This window comes from Triturus cristatus, chromosome 11 (genome assembly GCF_964204655.1).
Source record: "Triturus cristatus chromosome 11, aTriCri1.1, whole genome shotgun sequence".
NCBI classification, from domain to species: Eukaryota; Metazoa; Chordata; class Amphibia; order Caudata; family Salamandridae; genus Triturus; species Triturus cristatus.
In genome coordinates, this window is record NC_140594.1 from 202,131,380 (window position 1) to 202,154,551 (window position 23,172).

The 23,172-nt window shown below is 48.4% G+C and overlaps 1 protein-coding gene across 1 annotated transcript in view; it reads right to left on the minus strand.

The window, feature by feature from the left end:
* The window catches only part of SART3 (spliceosome associated factor 3, U4/U6 recycling protein), a 484,862-nt gene that overhangs the window by 95,093 nt on the left and 366,597 nt on the right, over positions 1-23,172 (minus strand). Inside the window, exon 17 of the mRNA XM_085635725.1 lies at positions 10,816-10,968. Within this exon, the coding sequence (XP_085491851.1) occupies positions 10,816-10,968 (153 nt within the window). The remainder of the gene's footprint in view (positions 1-10,815; positions 10,969-23,172) is intronic.

Sequence of the window (23,172 nt, forward strand, 5' to 3'; positions counted from 1 at the left end):
AGGATTTCTTGCACCAAAGCTTTCATCTGTGTGTCCTTAGTGAAGCAGTAATGCACAAACTGCTTTCATTTTGCAGCATAACACGCCACGGTTGTGGGCTTGCATGTGTCCTGTAAGGTTTTCATACATTTCTTTGGTAATTTGAGATGCACAAACTCTACGACCTTTGGTGCCAAATTACAAGGTTCATTTCCCTGAGATTTGGGTGCTTGAGCTGTCCCAGATGCTGTGTTAGAAGACTTACCCAGAAGGAAGAGCTTCTTATGTAGCTGTCCTGACATTTTCAGTAGTGCTGAGAACCAGGGCTGTCTTACATAGGCTGATGCTGTTAGAATGAGAGTCAATGATGTTTGTTTGAGCTTCCTCACCACATATGGAAACAGAGGAAAATGAGGGGAAAGGTAGTCAAATATCCCTGACCAACTCATCCAAATCATCCACAGCGAATCGGCCATGGACAGTGGGTGTTGGTCACCCTACGGCGAAGCATGGGCTTTTCACATTTTATGCAATGGCAAACAAGATAATAGTGGGTATGCCCCAATGCTGGAGGTACTGCTGAAGCAGATGGGAGGTAATCTCCCATTCATGTACTTGTTGATGCATCCTGCCTAAAAGTCCGCAAAATCATTGTCCACGCCAAGTAGATGTGCCGCAAGGAGATGTATATAATTTCTGAATGGCCCAGTGCCAGACCTTTTGAGCTAAGTTTTACAGTTAAGGTGAGCAAGTGCCTCCCTGGTTTTTAAAATTTAACACATGCGGTCATATTTCCCATCTTCACCAGGGCCTTTTTGTTTCGGGTGAGGGAGTAAAATTCTCTGAGTTCCAACTATATCGCGGTCTGTTCAAGGAAGCTCATTTGGTAAGGTCTTTGCTCTTGAGTCCAGGAACAATGAACACTCATGTGATCTAGATGCAATCCCCCGTCCTGCTATTGAGGTATGTATATATGGAGATGGTCACCCGCAGTTGAGGTCCTGCCTTGTGACAAATTCTTATTGTTCCAGCATGCAAGTCTGTGCTGAATTTTGGCCTCTCCCAACATTAAATTGTTTCATGAACCGATTGCTTGGTCACACACTCCCTACGGTTTGCATCTGAAGCCGTGCATGCAGTATAACGGCTATGCATGAGGCCTTCATCCTAAACAGTTTCATTATTATTCTTTCCAATTAATGGGCATTCCAATTAATGAGCACATTGTCTAAATAGAAGGCTTAATCCTCTCCTGGTCTGGACAGGCATCCCTGTGACTGGGTTTAACACAGCACCTAAGAATGGTTGAACTTGCTGTGGTTCGAGATGGAACTTTTTGGTGTTCACTGTGAAGGAATATGGTACTTACCAGTATGCATCTGTTCTTGGCATGTAGAGCTGCAGAGTCACACACTGAGGATAAGATCGCCATCTGGTGTTGGGCTCGGATGATTGCAGGTTGTTGTTGTCTTCGGAGAAGCCTTTGGTCACGAGGTTGGTGACTCCTCCCCTGGACAACAGTGCGCATGGGCATCCACTCCATCGGCAGATTGTTTTTCGCCATGTTGGGAAAAGATGGAGTATATAGAAAAGAAAGAAAGGATGTCCATGTGTAATGTCTAAGTAAGACGGATGCTGGAACAGATACAGGTCCCGGGGAGGCGGGCGGGCGTGTGTGACTCTGCAGCTCTACATGCCAAGAACAGATGCATACTGGTAAGTAGCATATTCCGTTCGAGGCATATGAGCTGCAGATCACACACTGAGGATAGATTATACAGCAGTGCTCCCCTTAGCGGTGGTCGCCTGTATCCGTTGCAGCAGTTTGAAATAAAGTTTTTAGGACAGCCTGGCCCACGGAGGCCTGTTGTTTGGCCTGTACGTCAACACAATAGTGTTTAGTGAAGGTATGCGTGGTAGACCATGTGGCTGCCTTGCAAATGTCTTCTAAGGGAATATTGCCTAAGAAGGCCATAGAAGCCCCTATTTTACGCGTGGAGTGCGCCCTAGGGGGAACTGTGAGTGTACGTTTAGCTTTGAGGTAGCATATTTGGATGCATTTAACTATCCACCTGGCTATTCCTGATTTGGAGATCGGGTTGCCTTTGTGTGGTGGCGCGAAAGCAACAAAGAGTTGTTTTGTCTTTCGAAAAGGTTTTGTTCTGTCGATGTAATAAAGCAAGGCTCTTTTAACATCTAAGGTATGTAGGGCCCTTTCAGCTACCGAGTCTGGATTTGGGAAAAAGACCGGTAGTTCTACTGATTGGTTAAGGTGGAAAGGGGAAATCACTTTTGGAAGAAATTTAGGGTTTGTCCTAAGAACCACTTTGTTACGGTGTAGTTGTAAGAAAGGTTCTTCAAGTGTAAGGGCTTGTATTTCACTTACTCTGCGCAGGGAAGTGATTGCGATAAGGAAGGCTACCTTCCATGTTAGGAATTGCAATTCACATTTGTGCATAGGTTCAAATGGGGGGCCCATGAGTCTTGTTAGAACTACATTGAGATTCCACACTGGGGCAGGTGGCAATCTTGGGGGAAGAATCCTTTTGAGACCTTCCATAAACGCTTTGATGGCTGGTACCTTAAAAAGGGACAGGTGTTGCCTATTTTGCAAGTAGGCTGCCAAGGCTGCTAGGTGTAATCGTATAGAGGAATACGCTAGATTGCATCTTTGCAAGTGTAGTAGATAGCAAATGATGTTTTGGATGGAAGCATCCAAAGGATGTATGTCATTATTAGCGCAGTAGATGGCAAATCGTTTCCATTTAGCGGCATAACACGCTCTAGTAGTAGGGCGTCTGGCTTCTTTTATGATATTCATACAGTCTGGAGGGAGATTGAGGTAACCGAACTCTAAGACCTCAGGAGCCAGATCGCTAGGTTCAGTGTTTGAGGATCTGGGTGTCTGATTTCTCCATGGTTCTGGGTTAACAGATCCGGGGAGAGGCGTAGCTTTTGATGTGGAACTAAAGATAGTTCCAGAAGTGTGGTGAACCACGGTTGACGTGCCCAAGTGGGAGCCACTAGTATTAGTGTTAGTGACTGTTGTTTCAGTTTGCGTACCACAAATGGAACTAGTGGGAGAGGCGGAAAGGCGTACGCAAATCTGCCTGACCAGTTCATCCATAGGGCATTGCCCTTCGACTGTGGGTGTGGAAACCTGGCGGCGAAGGTTGGGCATTTTGTGTTTTCGGGAGTGGCGAACAGGTCTATGTCTGGTTGTCCCCACTTTTGGAAGAAGGGGAGTAGAACCTTGGGGTGTAGTTCCCATTCGTGGATCTGTTGTGTGTGGCGACTTAGGAGGTCGGCCACTTGATTGTGGATCCCTGGGAGATGTTCTGCTAACAGGTAGATGTTTTGGGGAATTGCCCATCTCCAGATTTGCTGTGCCAGTTGGGACAGTTGGAGAGAGTGTGTCCCTCCCTGTTTCTGTATATAATACATTGTCGTCATGTTGTCTGTGCGTATGAGGACAGTTTTGTTCTTTAGGTGAATTTGAAAGGATTTTAGTGCTAGGAACACTGCTAAGAGTTCCAGGTGGTTGATGTGGAGCAGTTTTTGTTGACTGGTCCATCTGCCCTGAGTGGTATGGTGAAGGAGGTGGGCTCCCCACCCCGTGAGAGATGCGTCTGTAGTTAGCACAACTTGTGGAAGAGGCTCTAAGAACGGTCTCCCTTTGGACAGGTTGATGGTGTTCCACCATTTCAGTGATCGAAGTGAGCGACTGTCCACCAACACCAGATCGGTAAGTTGTCCGTGAGCTTGGTTCCACTGTTGTGCTAAGCATTCTTGTAAGGGACGCATTTGAAGTCGTGCGTGTGGGACTATGGAGATGCACGACGCCATCATGCCTAGGAGCTGCATGAACACTCTTGCTGGAAGAGATGGATGAGTTTGAAATTGAGAGATGAGATTTTGTATACTGGCTATCCTGGCTGTGCTGGGATAGGCAATGGCTTTGGATGTATCTATGGTTGCTCCTAGATACTGATGTAAGTGGGAAGGTTGTAGGTGGGATTTGGGGTAGTTGATAGTGAATCCCAAATCGTGGAGAGTTTGAATCGTGCGATGAGTGTGGAGAACGCATTTTTGGTATGTATTGGCTTTTATGAGCCAATCGTCCAGATAGGGGAAGACATGGATCTGTTGTCTTCTGAGATGCGCTGCCACGACTGCTAGGCACTTGGTGAACACTGTGGGTGCTGTTGTTACTCCGAATGGGAGAACTGTAAATTGATAGTGTTGCCCATCTACCACAAATCGTAGATATTTTCTGTGAGCGGGATGCATAGGGATGTGAAAGTATGCGTCCTTGAGGTCCAATGTGGCGAGGAAGTCTCCCTGTTGTAAAAGTGGGAGGACTTGTTGGAGAGTGGTCATGTGAAAATGATCCGAATGTATATACTGGTTTAGTAGTCTGAGATCCAGTATGGGCCTTAGTGTTTTGTCCTTTTTGGGAATGAGGAAGTATAGAGAATATACCCCTTTTCCCTGATGTTGAAGGGGAACTGGTTCTATCGCATGTTTTTGTAACAGGGATTGAACTTCTTGTTTGAGGAGAGAGAGATGATGCGAGGACATTGGACGTTGTTTGGGCGGTATGTTTGGGGGGGATTGTATGAGTTCGAGGCAGTAGCCAGACTGGATAATTTGTCTTACCCACCTGTCTGTGGTGATGGAAGTCCAGACAGGCAGGAATTGTTGGAGTCGTCCCCCGACCGGAGTGGAATGGTCTGGGGGGAGTGGTGGCAAGTCACTGTTTGGTGGCTGGTGAGGTGCGGGTGTTGTTGTTATTGCCCCGTCCTCGACCTTTGTTATTGTTTCCCCTATAACCTCCCCGGAAGTAACCTCTGTTAGGGGATGTTTGTCCAGAATTTTTAAAGGTGGACGTGGTCTCAGTTGATGTGTTTTTGGAGCCTCCTCTATAAAAGGAGCGACGAAAGGAACCCCGGTTCTGGTGAGACTGCAGTGCTCCCATAGACTTGGCAGTTTCATTATCCTTTTTCATTTTTTCTAATGCAGTATCCACTGCAGGGCCAAATAGCTGCTCTTGGTTGAAAGGTTGAGCTAGAATTGCGGTTTGAACCTCCGGTTTAAAACCGGAAATACGGAGCCAGGCATGTCGTCTGAGTAAGACGCCAGTATTGACCGCTCTAGAAGCAGTGTCTGCTGCATCTAAGGCGCATTTAATGGAGGCATTAGATATTAATTTGCCTTCCTGGATGAGGTCAGAGGCCTGGGACTTAAAAGGTTCAGGCAGATGCTGCATAAGGTCCTCAAGTTGGTCATAATGCGCTCTATCATACCTGGCTAACAGGGCCTGGGTATTCGCAATACGCCAATGGTTAGCCGCCTGCGCGGCGACCCGTTTGCCCGAGGCTTCTAAAAGCTTAGACTCCTTGTCTGGGGGAGGCGTTTCTCCAGTTGTCTGAGAGTTAGCGCGCTTCCTGGCATTTGATACGACTAGGGAGTCTAAAGGGAGCTGGGCCTTAATGTATGCAGGGTCTTGCGGGGCTGGTCGGTACTTTTTTTCGATGCGTGGGTTGAGCACCCTAGCTCGAACAGGGTCCTTAAAGACTTCAGTAGCATGCTTTATAACCCCTTTGATCATGGGCAGTATGTGGACAGTCTTTTGTGACTGCTCAAAGGTATCAAGGAGGAAGTCCTCTTCAATGGCGTCTGTGTGCATTGTAACGCCGTGGAATGTTGCTGCCCTATTTATAAGTTGGCCGTACCCTAGGTGGTCATCAGGAGGGGAGGGCTTGGAAGGGTAGGTAGTGGGGTCAGGCATGTCAGGTATAGGATAAGACCAGTCATCCATGGGTGCTGGGTCTGGGAACGTAAAAGGGTCGTTTGGGTCAGCAGGATCATCAAATAAATCAGGGTCCGCCCCTCCCCCTAAGTCATCATTATCATCCTGTGGAGGAGGTGAATGATAGGGAGATGGTAAAGGTAAAGGTAAAGGTAAAGGAGAAGCAGGAGGAGGAGGGGGGGACGGGTTAGGAGGTAAAACAGGAGAGGAAGGACGAAGTGGTGAAGTAGCACAGTCCTTTTTCCGTATGGGAGCTGGGGGAGGTGTAGTGTCCAGCTTCCGCTTTTTATATGGGATGGCAGTCACATGTCCCGTTTTAGGATTGATGTAGATCCGCTTCTGAGTAGGATCTGGTCGAAAAAGATCATCTGGCTCCGAAGGTGGTGTCTGTGACGTCCGCTTCGGGTCTTTATGAGCTTGTTTCGGCGGGGACGCAGTTTTCGGCTCCGATGATTTTTTCGGGTCCGATGGATTTTTCGGTGCCGACTGATTTTTCGGTGCCGACTGATTTTTCGGTGCCGACTGAGGTTTCGGTGCCGACTGAGGTTTCGGTGCCGAATGAGGTTTCGGTGCCGAATGAGGTTTCGGTGCCGATGGACTTTCAGGCATCGATGTTGAAGAACGTTTCGGTGCCGGTGGAGACTTCGGTGCCGAGGAACGTTTCTGTGCCGAAGGAGATTTCGGTCTTGGAGCCTGTTTCGGTGCCAACAATGGGTGTTTGGGTGCCGAGGGTGTTAAAGGCACAATTAGGTGAGGTTTGCTCGAGCCCGAGCCACCCACAGGCTTAGATGTCTTCGGAGCCGGGCCCGAGGGCGGGGCTTCTGAAGAGGATTTCCGGTCGCGACTGGGCCCAACTGGCGGAGTCTTGACCACTGCTTTTTTGGATGGGGCAGGGGCAGGGGGGGTGGTACTCACACGCTGCCCTGGAGTGATGAGGTCATCGGAATCGTCGGCTTCGGACACGATCTCGAGATCTTCGGTGTCGTCTTCGGGAACATCTTGAGCAAAGATGTCCTCCGGTTCTGGAGCTGGTTTGGCCATAATATGGCGTCGAGCTCTTCGGTCCCGGAGGGTCTTCTTCGAACGGAAAGCGGAACAAGCTGGACAGGTGGACTCGTTGTGTTCCGGCGACAGGCAGAGGTTGCAAACCTCGTGGTGGTCACTGTGGGGGAACTTCGCTCCACACTGGGGGCATTTTTTGAAGGGTGTCCTGTCCATCAGCCGCTTCCGGAACCGGTCCGAGTTGATGTCGACGTCGATGGAATACAGATCAAAGAGTTAAATCGATTGCTGGAAGTTTTCTGCTGGAGCGGAAAAAAGTTCATCCGAACCCAATGGCGGAAAAAAACAATCTGCCGATGGAGTGGATGCCCATGCGCACTGTTGTCCAGGGGAGGAGTCACCAACCTCGTGACCAAAGGCTTCTCCGAAGACAACAACAACCTGCAATCATCCGAGCCCAACACCAGATGGCGATCTTATCCTCAGTGTGTGATCTGCAGCTCATATGCCTCGAACCCCTAGTTTTGTGTAGTAGTGACTGCTGTATGAGGGTTAGCTAGGCCTTGCTACAGCTGCCGCTCTTTATCAGCCAGATATGGATAAACATCAATGGCACCTCATTGACCATGCGCTGCAACCATCGCTAAATCCTTTGTGAAGATCTTTGGTGCTGTTGTGACTTTAAGGGCAGCAGCTTGAACTGAAAGTGTTGTTACCTGCCACAAATCTTACATAGCAGTGAGATGCGATAGATGAATGGTGATGGTGGAAGTAGGTGTCCTTCAGGTCGAGGGTTGCAGAGTGGTCTCCTACACTGAGTAGAGGGATGACATCCTGCAAATTGGTCCTTTGGAAGTGTTCCGACAAGATGTAACGGTTAAGAGGTCAGAAGTCAGAGTTGGGGAATAAGCTACACACCGAGAATAGGCCAGAGGTTGCCATCCTTTATGGGGAGGAGGCAATACAGCAAGTACATTACTAGTCCTTATTAATGTGAGAGTATGGATTTGATGGTTGCCTTGCTGAAGAGTGCTTGCCCTTCTGGTGATATGTTTGGTGGCAAGGAACTCCAAGCAGTATCACTACGATTGTACCTACTGGTCTGAGGTTATTTTTCCCAAAAGGTGTTGTGTGATTGGGAGGGATTACTAATAAGTCACAACTTGGAGGTACAGGCTTCCCTCCTGGACCCGCCACTAACTTTACTTGGGTTGTGACCTCTGAATCATCTGCTTTAAAAGGAGGTTTGACAACCACCTTCCTGATAGGACTGGTACAGCTGGTAACCAGAATGCTGCGTGGTGTAGCAGTCTTCGCTCCTACCCTTTTTGTTGGTGTGGGAACCCTGAAATTGCAGGCTGCGTCTGGAGAAGGTTTCTGTGTCCTTTTTTCAATTTTCTACAACATGGAGTCAACCCAAGGACCAAATAAATGCCCCTCATCGAAGGCTACATTTATGAGATGTTGCTGCACCTCGGGCGGAACCCCGACGCCCTAAGCCATGTATGCCTGCACACGTTATGCTTATATTGACCTCTCAAGAAGCAGTGTCTGCTCCATCTAAGGCACACGTGGTGTTGGAGATCGTCTTGCCTTTCTACACCAACTACCTAGTGTGGTACTGGTAGGTACTTCAGCAGCTGTTCCATCTCTTCCCAATGATACCTATTGGACCTTGAGAGAAGATCCTTGGAATTCGGATGCTGTAAGCCATGTATGCCTGCACAGTATTATGCTTGCATTAACCTCTCAGGAGGCAGGTTCTGCTGCATCTAGGGCAGACCTGGTATTGGCATTTGAGATGGTCTTGCCTTCCTGCACCAGCTCCCTGTTGTGCTTCCAGTAGGCTTCTGGAAGATGCTTCAGCACGTGTTCTACCTCCTCCCAACGGTGCCAATCGTACCTTGAGAGAAGACCCACAGAGTTGGCGATGCGCCACTGTGTAACATCAACAACTGCCACATATTTCCAAACAGCGTCAATCTTCTAAGCTCTCATTTCTGGAGGCAGAGTGCCACCTGTGTCCTCTTTCACGCAGTTTGCAGGACTAGAGAGTTAGGAGGCACATTATGTACATGGCGTTTGACTTGATGGTGTGCAGCTGCCCACTGAATGACAGAGTTATATGTCATAGTGTTGTCAAGGGGCGATGGTTTAACTGTGAAAGACTCCAAGCTGGAGCTGTCCTGAGGGTTAAGCGCTGTAGTGCTCCCACAGCTTACCCACTCATGTGGTGGCTTTGGCTGGTCAGAGGGCTCATGGATGTAATCCTGATTATCACAACCGGAGTCAGAGAAAGTGTAGGGTGATCCCTGTGGTGATAAGGATCAATGTGGTGTCTGTGATGGAGGTGTCTGAGACCATGGAATAGGCCCAGGTTGTTTGGGCTTCTTAGGAATTGTGCATCCCTCAAGCTCGTTGAAGATTGCTTCCTTGAGGGTGAGTCTGCCTTTCTTCACTTCAAGGTTGTAGGGTCATGCTCATGTGGTTAAGGAGGGCAGGAAACAATCTTTTTGGAGATGCCGTGAACATAAAGTCTCCTTTGCTTGACATTGTGGATCTCTAACAGCTCTATGGGCACAAGGATCTGCCTGGCTTTGAATTTTTTGTGCGCATACTTTGGAGCTGGTTTCGACGTCAAGGGCGGTGGCTTGTTGCCCCAAGGCTTGACTGATGTATTTTCACCTCAAGCCTCTGGAACCTTAGCTGAAAGCCTTTCTGGAGCGAAGGATGGCTCTCAGCATCAAGGCATATTGGGGACCACATACAGAGCTGGGTGTTGAAGCCTTTGTGGCAGAGTCTTGGGGTTCAATGCCCAACTCCCTCAGGAATGCAGCTCAGCCTCAGAGTGAGTTTTTGAGACCTAGGAGGACTGGTTGGAAAGCCTGTTGCCCTCGGTGTTGCTTGTGCTTCGGATTGTTGTTCTTCCCCACATCTGAACCATCAGACGAGAGTGAATTATAACTGTGTGACACCTGCCCAGGTGGCAGTCTGGATGGTCTGTCCCCTTCTCAGACCTGCTCTCTTATACACCCAGTGACCATCTCTGCTTTATCAAATTATTTTTTTGTTCTTTAATGCCTTGCAGGCAGATTTTCTCAAAGGCCGACAAAGGTGACAGACACACAGACACACACACACAAACATGAATTCTATAGAAGAACATTCGACAAACATGTAGTTCATACTCATATTGACTTTAATTCGCTTTTTCATGTTCTTTGTATGTGGAGGGCCCCTATCACCTATCTCTTCTTGCTTAACCGTGCAAGGCATGCATATGAATGAGGGCACATGACAGCCATCTTGGAATTTATCCATTTAAGCATATTGTTGAGAGCACAGATAGCAATTTTTTTTTACCATTCCAACATGGCAGTCATTGATAACTGTAAGATAATAAGCGCAGGCAATGCCAATACAGCAGCACTCACCTCTTATAGGAGAGACCTATTGACTCGGCCAATGCTGGTTACCTAAAGATGTTAAAGAACCACTAGACACTACCTGAAAGTGTAAATAAGCCAAGCTTTGATATTACGGAGGTTAGGCTATAAAATTAGCAGGTCATGTAGGAGACCGAGAGATGCCACCATACAACGGATTCAAACATTTGGGGGTTCATACTACAGAAGACTAAGCAAAGCTTACATTCTATAAATTTCCATAACAAAGAACATTCACAATTTCTTACTGAGCAATTTTAAAATGATTTTGTCAAAAGAGGTACAATATTAATTGACTGCAAGATGCAACCGAGCATGTCCTGAAAGTAATTTTGTATAGCAAGATCTGCATGAACACGACTTTACATATATTGCAAGTATACTCACAAAATATTCTTATAATATTGCACTGTGTTTTCTAGAACCCCTGTGCAAAAATTACAAGACCTACTTTTGACTTAAGTAAGTGCATAGGTATATTAACAGCACCAGAAGGAAAGGGGCACATTTTTAGTTTTATAAATTGTCACAACTGTAACATAAAGCATTCATTCACAAGAATTATATTATTCATACCTTGGGTTTTCCGGCTCGGTTAGTTACCAGCCGTATGTCCTTCACACATCCATGGGGTTTAAAAAGTTCTTCCACTTCTTCCTTTGTACAGGAGTATGGTAAACCAGAGACAAACAATTTATGTTTTTCAAGAGCAGTGCTATACTTAAAAACCTAAGGGGAAATAGAAAATAAGTGTGATTCAATATTGCAGTCAAATCTCAACGTACTGGTGCAAATGATGGGGAGGAAACTTTTCAAGAACAGAACTCATGAAAGGAAATATTATGTACATTGTTTCTGTTGAATACTGTGTTCTCTCCACAAATTTTAAAGTGTGAGGGCGAGTGTGTTGCTATTTAGGTTCTAAGACTTGCAGCCCTACAGGTGTCACAAAGACAATGAGCAAAGCTGAGCTGGTGATTAAGAATGTGGAGCGAGAATGCAGTTACCATCGTCGCCAATCCTACCAAACGGTTCATACACTTGACTATCAAAGGATACAATTCTTCAATAGATTATTCATCTCCGAATACTTTCCCAGGTATACTGAACAATTTAGACAAAGGATCCTAAAATAGCAGAGATGAGGAAACGTTCCCAAAATTAAGCTGGATCACAGATCTTAAAATAAAGCTTCTGCACCTACATCGGAGTCTAGGATATAATGTTTTAAAAGTGTGCAATGAGAAGAACCAGTGTCTGCATAGCAATTTTCCTGTAAACTTCACTCTTAAGAATGCAGCAGTGGTCGCTCTGCCTAAGGCGGAGAAAGTTATTTATCTTTGGTAACGCCTGACCCTCCTGGTAGGTCGCTCCCCCTCCACGCAGCGCCGACGTTGTGTCCCTGCTGCCACTGGTAAGTGCCCTCCGTCTGTTTGCTCTGTGCCACTGTTTCCCCCCCCTTGGGCCCAGTTTCTGACCTCTGCCACTCGGTTTTCCCCCTTTTTTTGTGCCCACTTGCCTTCTGTGCCACTGTTCCCCCCCCCTTGGGCCCCGTTTCTGACCTCTGCCACTTGTTTTCCCCCTTTTCTTGTGCCCACTTCGCCTTCTGTACCACTGTTTACCCACCGCTGTGCCCCCGCGGGCGGCCCTGCCCCTGCCCACTCGCTGCTCTCCCGCCTCCCAGCTGCTCCTAAATCCCACCTCCCCATATATGCCGGACGCTGCGCGGCCGCGCGCCGCTGGTGCGCCTTTGGCAAGCCCGTCTGCGTCCGTCCTCGCCTGGAGCGTGCCCAGCGCCAGAAACCTTGGACCCCGCGAACGCCACAACACCAGACTCCGCTACGACGCCAGCACCCTCCACGCACTCGATGCCGGCCGAAACCACGCCTGCGTCCAGGCTGCCCCGAAACGGACCCACGGACCCTTCTCCTGCCGCACCTGCAACTTCACCTGTGACAGAGCCACCAAACCTCCAAGGACTGGACCCAACCACCTCCGCTGCATACTTCTCAACACCCGCTCCACACGCAAACACGCCGTCGAGCTCTGTGATCTGCTCGACACCTCTGCCCCAGACGTGGCCTTCCTGACCGAGACCTGGTGGAACGACTCCTCGGCGCCCAACATCGCAATAGCCATCCCGGATGGCTACAAGATCACCCGCAGGGATCGCGCCAACGGAATCGGAGGAGGAATAGCCATCGTCCACAAGTCACCCTCAAGGTCGCCACCCACGCAGACACCCTCAACACCGCCGAACACCTGCACTTCCGGATCCACACCGACCCCAACACCACCCTCAGAGGAACACTCATCTACAGACCACCCGGAACCCGGGCTCAGTTCAGCGACTCCATTGCCGACCTCGCCAGCTCCCACGCACTCGCCTCCACGGACTACATCCTCCTTGGAGACCTCAACTTCCACCTCGAGAACAACAACGATGCCAACTCCGCCACCCTGATCGCCAACCTCGGCCTCAGACAACTCGTCACCGCACCCACCCATGCCGCCGGCCTCACGCTGGACCTCGTCTTCTCCACAGGCACCCACATCGCCTGGAACCACACCACCGAACTCCACTGGACCGACCACCGCTGCATCCATTTCACCTTCAAGAAACCAATCACGCACCACCGCACCCAACAGCTGCCTCGCCGCTGCTGGAGCAAAGTCACCGAAGACCAGCTGGTCGCCACCCTCACCCAGAACCCACCCACCGACCCCACCAATCCAGACGCCGCAGCCCGCAACCTCAGACAGTGGATCGACGACTGCGCCAACACCCTCGCCCCGCTCAAGAAACCCTCGAACAGCCACGCCAGCAAGAGAGCCACCTGGTTCACAGACGAGCTCCAGACCTCCAAACGCGCATGCCGGAGACTGGAGAAGATATGGCTGCACAAACGCACACCGGACAACCATGCAGCTTACAAGGACGCCACCCGCAGACATCAGACCTCATCAGATTAGCCAAGAGATCCTCCTTCAAAGACCGCCTGGACAACAACGCAAACGACAGCAAAGAGCTCTTCAGCATAATAAAGGAACTCTCCAACCCCAGCGCCAACGACATCCCGCCTTCACAAGAACTGTGCGACTCACTCGCCATCATCTTCCACCGCAAGATCGCTGACATCCACGACAGCTTCAGCACCACGACCGCCCCGACTACACCAGACTACACCTCCCCTGCGAACACCACCAGCGCCAACCGCCTGACCTCCTGGTCCAACGTCAATGACGACGAGACACGCAAGATCATGAACTCCATCCACTCAGGTTCTCCGTCAGACCTGTGCCCACACCACATTTTCAACAAAGCAGACGCAGCCATCGCACCCCAACTACGAAAGGTCATCAACATTTCCTTCGAAACAGCGACATTCCCGGAAAGCTGGAAGCACGCCGAAATCAATGCCCTCCTCAAGAAGCCCAAAACGGACCCCAAGGACCTCAAGAACTTCCGGCCCATCTCGATGCTCCCGTTCCCGGCGAAGGTCATCGAGAAAATCGTCAACACGCAACTGGCCTGCCACCTGGAAGACAACAACGTCTTGGACCCGTCCCAATCCGAATTCAGACGAAACCACAGCACCGAGACAGCCCTCATCGCCGCCACAGACGACATCAGGCGCCAACTAGACAACGGCGAAACAACAGCCCTCATCCTCCTAGACCTGTCAGCCGCCTTGGACACGGTCTGCCATCGCACTCTAAAGACACGCCTCCTAGAAGCCGGTATCCACGAGAAGGCCCTTGATTGGACCACGTCCTTCCTCTCCGGCAGAACCCAGAGCGTCCGCCTCTCACCCTTCCGATCCGAAGCCACCAACATCATCTGAGGCGTCCCCCAGGGCTCATCCCTCCGCCCGACGCTGTTCAACATCTACACGGCCCCCATCGCACAAGTGGCCCGCCATCACAACCTCAACATCATATCCTACGTCGAAGACACCTAGCTCATCCTCTCCCTCACCAAGGACCCACACACTGCCAAAACCAACCTCCACGAGGGAATGAAGGCCATCGCCGACTGGATGAGGAGCAGCTGCCTTAAGCTGAACTTGGACAAGACGGAGGTCCTCATCCTCGGTTCCACCCCCTCAGCCTGGGACGACTCTTGGTGGCCGACCACAATGGGCACAGCACCAACACCCACTGACCATGCACGCAACCTAGGATTCATCCTCGACTCCTCCCTCTTCATGTCTAAGCAGATCAATGCTGTCTCCTCCTCCTGCTAAAACACCCTCCGCATGCTCCGCAGGATCTACAAGTGGATTCCGACCGAAACAAGAAAAATGGTGACACAGGCTCTCGTCAGCAGCAGACTGGACTACGGCAACACACTCTACGCAGGAAGCCCAGCCAAACACCTACAATGACTACAACGCATCCAAAATGCCACAGCCCGTCTAATCGTCAATGTCCCCCGCCGCAGCCACATCACGCCCCACCTGAGAGACCTACACAGGCTCCCCATCAAAAAGAGGATCACCTTCAAGCTCCTCACCCACACGCACAAAGTACTCCACAATACCGGGCTCAGCTCCTACACCCCCCACCCGCCAGCTCCGCTCCGGCAGCCTCGCCCTCGCCGCAGTCCCCCGCATCCAACGTACAACCTCCGGCAGCAGAGCCTTCTCCTACCTCGCCGCCAAAACCTGGAACGCCCTCCCTACTCTACTACGGCAGACCCAAGACCTACTCGCCTTCAGAAGACTCCTCAATACCTGGCCCTTCGAGCAATAGCACCCCCCCCCACCCCCAGCACCTTGAGACCCTCACGGGTAAGTAGCACGCTTTACAAGAACTCTGATTCCTCGATTTAGAATACTTTCCAAGTGCCAGACTGGACCCAGAGGATATCTTTAGCAGCTTTCTAGCAGACCGCTAGATGACACTATGTGGCTCTGCACTGCTGCCTACCAGCTCCTCAAATGATGAGGCGGAGCTGCATATAAGCGGGAGTGGACGTCAGGTTCTTGTTTATCTCTTTCTGTACCATCAGACGCGGAGCCTGAAGAAATGCTGGTACTAGTCTGCTGAATTCTAACTTGTGACCTTTTCGATGTTAAAAACTGCAGAGAACAGGGAGGTGGGAGGCTGTAATCTGTGGTTAATTAGAGCATTCTCCAGAAAGAGCATTACCAAAGGTCAGTAACATGTTCTCAGCACCTGGGGTGTCCCTTGTTCTGAATCAGAGCCAACAATATTCGAGCCTCTGCTGGCATGTACAGCCTGTTAGAGGCACTAGGTCAGAGTCAGAAAGCACGACAACGAGTTGCGCTTTTGTAATCTTGTCTTGGCGTTGTGGAAGTAGCTAGGTGAAAAAACAGAATGAAGATTATGGTTATCCAGTAGAGAAGAGCCACTTCTTTAAGGCCTTTCTAAATGCCAAAAGATTGGGAAGAGACTTGAAATATAAGGGAGATCATTCCAAGCCTTGGCTGCTCCAAGAACAAAACCTCTACCTCCCCAGCAGGCATATCTGAACCTGGGGATAGTGAGTAGTTTGGCAGATGAAGAACATAGAAACCAACCTGGTACATACCAGGTAACGCTCTGCCTTAGGAAGTCAGGGTCTATCCCGTGCAATGCCTCGAAAACTGTGCACAGGGCCTTGAATGCAACTCTCTGTCTCACAGAGAGCCAGTGAAGTTTAGAAATGAATTTTGAAACCGAATGGTATTTGGGAATTTTATACAAAAACCAGGCAGCAGCATTTTGTAAAGTTTGCAATTTGTTCAAGAGCTGCTGATGGGCATGGAGACAGAGACCATAACAGTAATCGATCTTTGAGATTACAAGAGAAGATACCACAGTTTTCTGAAGATGCCCAGGTAGAAAGGGAAGAATTTTTCTGATCATTTTCAGGACAAAGAAAGCTGCGGAAGACACAGCATTAGCTTCATCGATGCAGGAGAGTTTATTATTGAGCAGAACTCCTAGGTTCTTAACACAGTTAACTGGAGTAGGAAGAGAGCCCAGCTTAGAAGTCCACCATTTGGAAGTCCAAAAGGATGGCTGGGAGCTGAACAACAATGAGATGAACTCAATTTGAGGCAATTACTAGCCATCCATGCTGCTGATAGGTTGAGCAGGATCAATGCAGCTCAGCCGACCTGGTCAAGGGTGGCCCTGATCTCCTCTGTAGCCTTAATGAGCGCGGTCTCAGTGCTGTGACCAGCGCGAAAATCAAATTGAGTAGAGTCTAAAAGATTGTTTGTGTTGATGTTGGTACCCAGCTGAGTATTCAACCCCTTTTCCAGAATCTTGGCTGGCAGTAGGAGGCAAGAAATAGGCCAGTAGCTATTCGGATCATCTGGGTCTAAAGAGGGCTTTTTAATGAGAGGCAGCATAACTGCCTTCTTCCAAGCCGATGGAAAAGAGCATGAGAGACACGCAAGTTGAAAGATCTCAGACAGCGTAGTGGCAATGGTTTCAGCAACTAAGCCAGCTACTAAAAGGTGACAAGGATCGTCTGGTGACCCTGATCTAGCGGCCTTAATCAGCTTGGTGACTTCACTGGGAGAAGGTGGATGAAAGGAGCTGAATTCAAGGCCTAAGTTGGTGACCGATGAAAGTGATGTGTTCACCAGAAGAAAGAAGAGAAGGTATTAAAAACATCCTCAACCTTAAGACGAAAGACAGTGGCTACTGAATTGCAAAAGGATTGATTCTATTCTTTTGGAAGGGGGGCAGCGATAGAAGTGAGTTTTTTGACAATAGAGAATAGTTCCTTAGAGGAATTTGCTGCAAGCGCGATATTTTCAATCTTTGTTATCAGTACTGTGCCGTCTTCCGGCTCAAACAACGAAGGGCCCAGCATAGGTCTAGAAGCCACAATGCTAGCCTTTCCTAGTGTCCGAAGTGGGTCCCAAGGGGTCAGACAGACTGAGGGTAGATCCGCCGATGGCAATGGACTGTGGTCCCCTATGGTTCAATGGGGTCTGATAGTGTGTCAGAGAGAATCAGAAGCGCACTACAGGTCACCAGCACAGCTTCCTTAAAAGCTTCAATTAGCTGTGGGTGCTACTGCAGATGACCTGGGAAATTAGGGGTGCACCAGGATAAGTAGGGGAATCAGCTTTGCGAACATAAACCTCAAAGTTGAGGGACTCGCATCATTACGCCATCAAACCTTCTTTCTGTTCAGAGTGGCACGATGGGGGCCGAGTCCCATTTCGCATTTTTAGGTTTACGCTTGGACTTCGATTTTCACTTACCGGATGTCTTAGAGCATGAAGTTGACCGCTTCAAGAATAGACTTAGGAGTGGGACAGAGTCCGAGATTTGGAGCAGGACTTAGGCAAAGGCCATGATTATTACTTTTGGACGGTGACATACAGCTTCACCTCCCGGTCCCGGGTCATCTTTAGGTGCATTTTCACATGGCTCTGATTATGGCCTGAGACCAGACATCAGAGACACACCATCTGCAGGTCCATCCCCAAAGTTTGCTTGAAACCTGTAGTTTTTGGTGGACATTTTCTGGCATCCTGGAATTCACACTCGAAGGCACAGAAATAAAGGAACTGATGTATGCAGGTATGGGTTGCTGCTTATATTAGGCTCTGTTCTTTTACTTCCAGGATGCTACAGAGCCAACACAGAGCTGCATGGAGCAGCCTAGCCACACACGGGAGCACTACTGAAGAAATGTTTACAGATTCAGTATGGCGCCTGGGAAGGATTACAAGATGTGGAATCTACAGTTACAAGTATTCATCAGAATGTGCATTTATTCCATTCATTTAAATAATACTGGCTGCCATCAATCACTTCCTGGTCTATATCACTACCCATCTTAAATCTGGAAATACTTTGTTAAGTGACAGAATGCTGTTCATCCTGTACTTATCATAAGAAAAATGTAAGTACTATGTCAAAGAAAAAGCTGCAATTGTATGCATTGAGTCAAATGAAATTCTATTATGGTAAATTCAGTGGCAAAGCTCACAACTCCTTACTAACATAATTATCATCAGAACAGACTTTAAGGTAAGATACTTTCATATCACACCTGCACAGTGGCTCAAATGGAGGTGGCATCAATTGGGCCCACACCAAGGCGAGGTCCCACAGAGTGGTAATATACAATGAAGTAGGGAAGCTATTTACCAGCCAGTTCAACAATTTAGAAAACATTGAAATCTCAAAGAAAGAAGGCACATCAGATTTCCTTATATAGAAAGCACTGGCATATAAGCTCGCATCTGCAGGCCCTTCTCCTGCCCAAAAAAATAAGAAAAATCGTAAAGACAGATTCACAACTTCAGTAAAAGACATTTGAAGAATGCCGTTTGAACCATCTGCTGAACTTCAAACATGTCACTTAATCAGATATCTCTTCCATTCAGCACAACAATGACGACAATCACCCCATTAGATAATCACACCATTAGACAATGTCCAAAAGAGTCAGGACTTTTGGGTGCTAAATATGCAATAGTAGCTAACTGACATCCAAGTGCAACAGACTGTTCTACTCCAAAAGAAGTGATGGCAACATCAGTAGCCTCCCTGACCTAACCTAAATGAGGAGAGCGGTGCCAAACTCCATGGGTCAATTTTAGATACCAAAATCATTGCACAAAATTTCCAACTTTTAAAGCCTGCTGAGAGAATCCACATGAACACTTATGCACTCTGTCAAACAAGAAACATTAATACAGATGCAGGTCGAGAATGTCAAATGCTGAAGCATGTTTCTTCACAAAACAACTTCTAGAAGCTCACTTCCCAATAACGTTTTACACAGTCAACGACAGTTGTGTTTCCCATCGACACCAAACCATAACTGCCTTATTAGGAAGGAAAATTATCCAAGCCAATCAAATCACTCTGAGCTCCAATATACTGACATGGGGAAGCCTCTTCATTACTAAATATTAATGACATTAAAATCCTCCAAGATTGCTCTCCATCTCACCATGGATGCATCTATCATAACTTTAACCACACTTGTTAATTAATCCTAGTGTCCCTCTCCACTAATTCTCCTTGTCTTCTCCACCTAATCATATCTTGGCAAAATTCCACGTCACCATCAAGAGACTTGTACGCTGACCAAGACATGAAGTGCACAGGGACCACTGTGACAAGTTAACTCACAATTCTTTCTGCCGTACTGTGAGAAAGTGGCTCTGTATATACTGTTCCCAAATAGGTACAGTGTGTGCAGAGTCCACAGTCCCCAGAGGTTTGGCAGAGGCTAAAGTTAGATATAACCTTACTCTTTAAAGTGGAAGCTTGGTCGAGCAGTAAGGCAGTATCAGAGGACAGTGTAAAGCATTTGTTGTACACACTTAGTCAGCAAATGGTCTCACACACTCAATAACTGAACTCTAGGCCAATGGTTTGTATAAAAAAATATATGTCTGTTTTATTTTAGAACCAACAATAGGTATTAAAATATAAATTTTTTCAGACCACCTTTGGAAGAAATGTGGGGTTGGTACGAAGGACCAACCTATCTCTATGAACATGAAAGAAAGGTTCTTCTAATGCTAAAGCCTGGAGCTCACTAACAAGCCTTAGTGATGTGATGGCTACTAGAAAAGCTGCCTTACAAGAAAGGTACTGTAAGGGATAGGAGTGGAGGGGCTCCAACAGGGGAACCACATGTCTTGTGAGGACAATAGTAAGGTTCCACACCCGGGCTGGAGGTACCAAGGAAGGAATGACTCTTGAGTCCTTCCATAAAAGCTTTGATGACTAGGAATCTGAAAAGCAACACATGATGCCTATTTTGGAGGTATGCAGCTATAGCCGTCAGGTACAGCCAAATGGCGTTGAAAGCTAGGCCACAGGTTTAGAGGCAAGAATGGTAACAAACGATATTTTGAACTGTGGCTACCAGAGGGTCATTATGGTTTGGGAGACAGTAACAGATAAACCTCTTTCATTTTGCAGCACAGCAGGCACGAGTAGTTAGCTTGAGTGCTTCTTTAAGAATGTCATGCATTCTGAGGATAGATTGAGATAGCCAAATTCTAAGATCTCAAGAGCCAAATCGCAAGTTTGGGAAACCATGGCTCTGCGCGAGATGGTCCGGCCTGCTGGGGAGCCCCTCATGCTGAACAAAAGAAAGCACGAGGAGAGTGGTGAACCATGGTTGCCTGGCCCAGAGGGAAGCTACTAGGATGAGGGTGAGGGAGATCTGCCTCAGTTTCGGAACCAGGAATGGAATGAGGAGGAGAGGTGAAAAGGCGTAGGCAACTATCCCTGACCAGTTCATCCATATTGTATTGTCCATGGATTAAGGGTGTAGGAATCTCGAGGCGAAGTTTGGGCTTTTTGCGTTTTCTGCTGTGGCGAAGAGGTCCACATTGGGAAACCCCCATCATTGGAGGTAACGAAGAAGGACTGCCATAAACTTGTTTCCGCAACCTGCTGAGAAGGTCAGTAAAGTTGTATTCCAATCCCGGGAGGTATTCCGCCAACAGGTGGATCCTGTGGTGGAGAGCTAATTGTCAGACGGACTGAGCTAACTGAGAAATCTGAAGGGAGCGGGTGCCCCTGCATCTGAATGTAATACATGGCTGTTATGTTGTCTGTTCATAAAAGGACTGCCGTGCCCACCATGTGGGGAAGGAAGGCCTTGAGGGCTCGATGGACAGATAGCAGCTCCACATAGTTGATGTGGAGGTCTCTGTTAGTGGAGCCCCACTGGTCTTGGACAGTCAGATTTTGTTAGTGTACCCCCACCCACCAAGGGATGCGTCCATTGGGACAATGATCTGCGGAACTGGGTCGAGAAAGGGCCGCCCCCGTAGCAAGTTGTTGGTGTTCCACCACTGTAGAGAGTGATGGGTGTGGGGCTGATCAACACTAGATCTTCCCAATGACACTCTTTTTGAGACCACTGCAATGGTAAGCATTCCTGAAGTAGACGCATGTGCAATCTTGCATGGGGTAATTTGGTGATGCAGGAGGCCATCATCTCTACCAGGACCACGGCTGTCCTTACTATGACCTGTTGATTTGCCTGAAAAAGAGGCAACAACACTTGGAAAGACTGTTGCTTTGCCGGACTGGGATATGCCTTGCCAACCTCTGCATTGAGGATAGCGCCCAGATATGGTTGAACTTGAAGGGGCTGGAGATGGAACTTCACAGCATGGATGGTGAAGCCCAATTTGTTCAGCAGGTCTATTTTGGCTTCAGTCTGTGCACAACAATGTATTTGTGTTGCGCTCTTTATCAGCCAATCGTCCAGGTATAGAAATACATGGCTGCCCGTTCTTCGCAGATGTGCTGAATTTTGTAAAGACCCTCGCACCGGTGGTGACCCCAAAGCGCAACACTTTGAACTGGTAATACCAACCATTTACCACAAACCGAAGGTAGCGTTGATGTGCCAGATTAGTCAGAATGTGGAAGTAGGCACCTTTGAGGTTGAGTGCCGCCACAAAGTCGCCTTGCTGCAATAGAGGTTTGACATGCTGATGGGTGACAATTTGGAAGTGTTCTCATAGGATATATTCGTTTAAGGGGTCCGCGGTCTGGAGTGGGCCTGAGGGACCTGTCCTCCTTGGGTATTAGGAATAATAGGGAATGAACACCTGAGCCGTGCAGGTGTTGTGGGACAGCCTCTATGGGCCCCTTGAAGAGGAGCATTTGGACCTCTTCCTGAAGCAGACATTGGAGTTCCAGGGAGAGGGCATATCAGCTAAGTGGTATGCTGGATGGTGTGGAGGTGAGCTCTAGGAAGTAACCTTGGTGAATGATGTCCAAAGCCCACTGCTCTGAGGTGACATGTTGCCAAGCAGGGAAGAACATCTGCAGATGTCCCCCGATAGGTGGTGTGTGATGGGGGAAGGAGTGGCAAGTCACTGCATGGCTGGGTTGGCTACCTTTGGCTCTACCTTTATTCCTATTTCCATGACGAGCACCTCTGAAGTAGCCCCTAGTGGAATTTGGCTGGACAGGCTGGCGCTGAAAGGACAGCTTTTTGGGGAGGTCATCTTGGAGCATCCGCAACAAGCAGATCAGCGAAAGAAAGCCCGTGAGGAAGGCGTCTGTCAGGCGCCATGGCTTTTGCGGTTTCTGTATTTCTTTAAAATTTCTTCAGCGTTTTCTCAACCTAAGGCCCAAAGAGATGTTCCCCATTAAAGGGCAGGTTGAGGAGCTGCTGTTGAACGTTTGCATTAAAGTCGGAGACAAGGAGCCAGGCATGCCAGTAGAGGAGGAGACTTGAGTTAATCCCCTGAACAGCAGTGTCAGTAGCATCTCGGAAACATATGATGGTTGTGTTAGAAATCAGTTTGCCCTCTGGGACCAACTCCAGTCTCTTTTACTATGCTCATTCGGGAGGTGTTGGAGGTGCTCCTCCATTTCAGCCCAGTGGACCTGGTCATATCTAGAGAGTAAACCAATGGAATTGGTGATACGCCAATGGTTGGCACATAGTGCTGAGTGTACCAGCTGCATCTATTTCTCTTACTAGGAAATCTGCTGGGAGCTGGCTTCTAATATATAGAGGATCTGGAAGGGAGACCTTGTATTATTTAATCAACCCGTGGGGTAATTCTATGTCAGGACCGGAGGCTCCGGATTATGCTATCCTTTCTTTGCTTTATTTTACAGCAGCCATTTTAAACTTCAACAACAGACCACATTTCCCAAACACCCTCGGGAACATGGTGGTCAAAAAAGAAACAAACAAGGGACAACACATCCCCAAGTCCATGAACCAATCACCGCATTGTGTGCCTAATATAGTCTCTCCTCTAGTCACTGCCCATCCTCTTTCTTTGCTGCTCGCAGCCCCCAGATGAGTGTTGTTTCCCTACTCTCATACTAGCCTGCGTGTATTGTGCGATTTATAACGAAATTGCGGGCCGCTTTCGAGCGCCCGCGTTTTCATAACTACATGCTTTATTTGCTCTGTTTGCCTCAGTAATCACGGTATTAATTATTAGG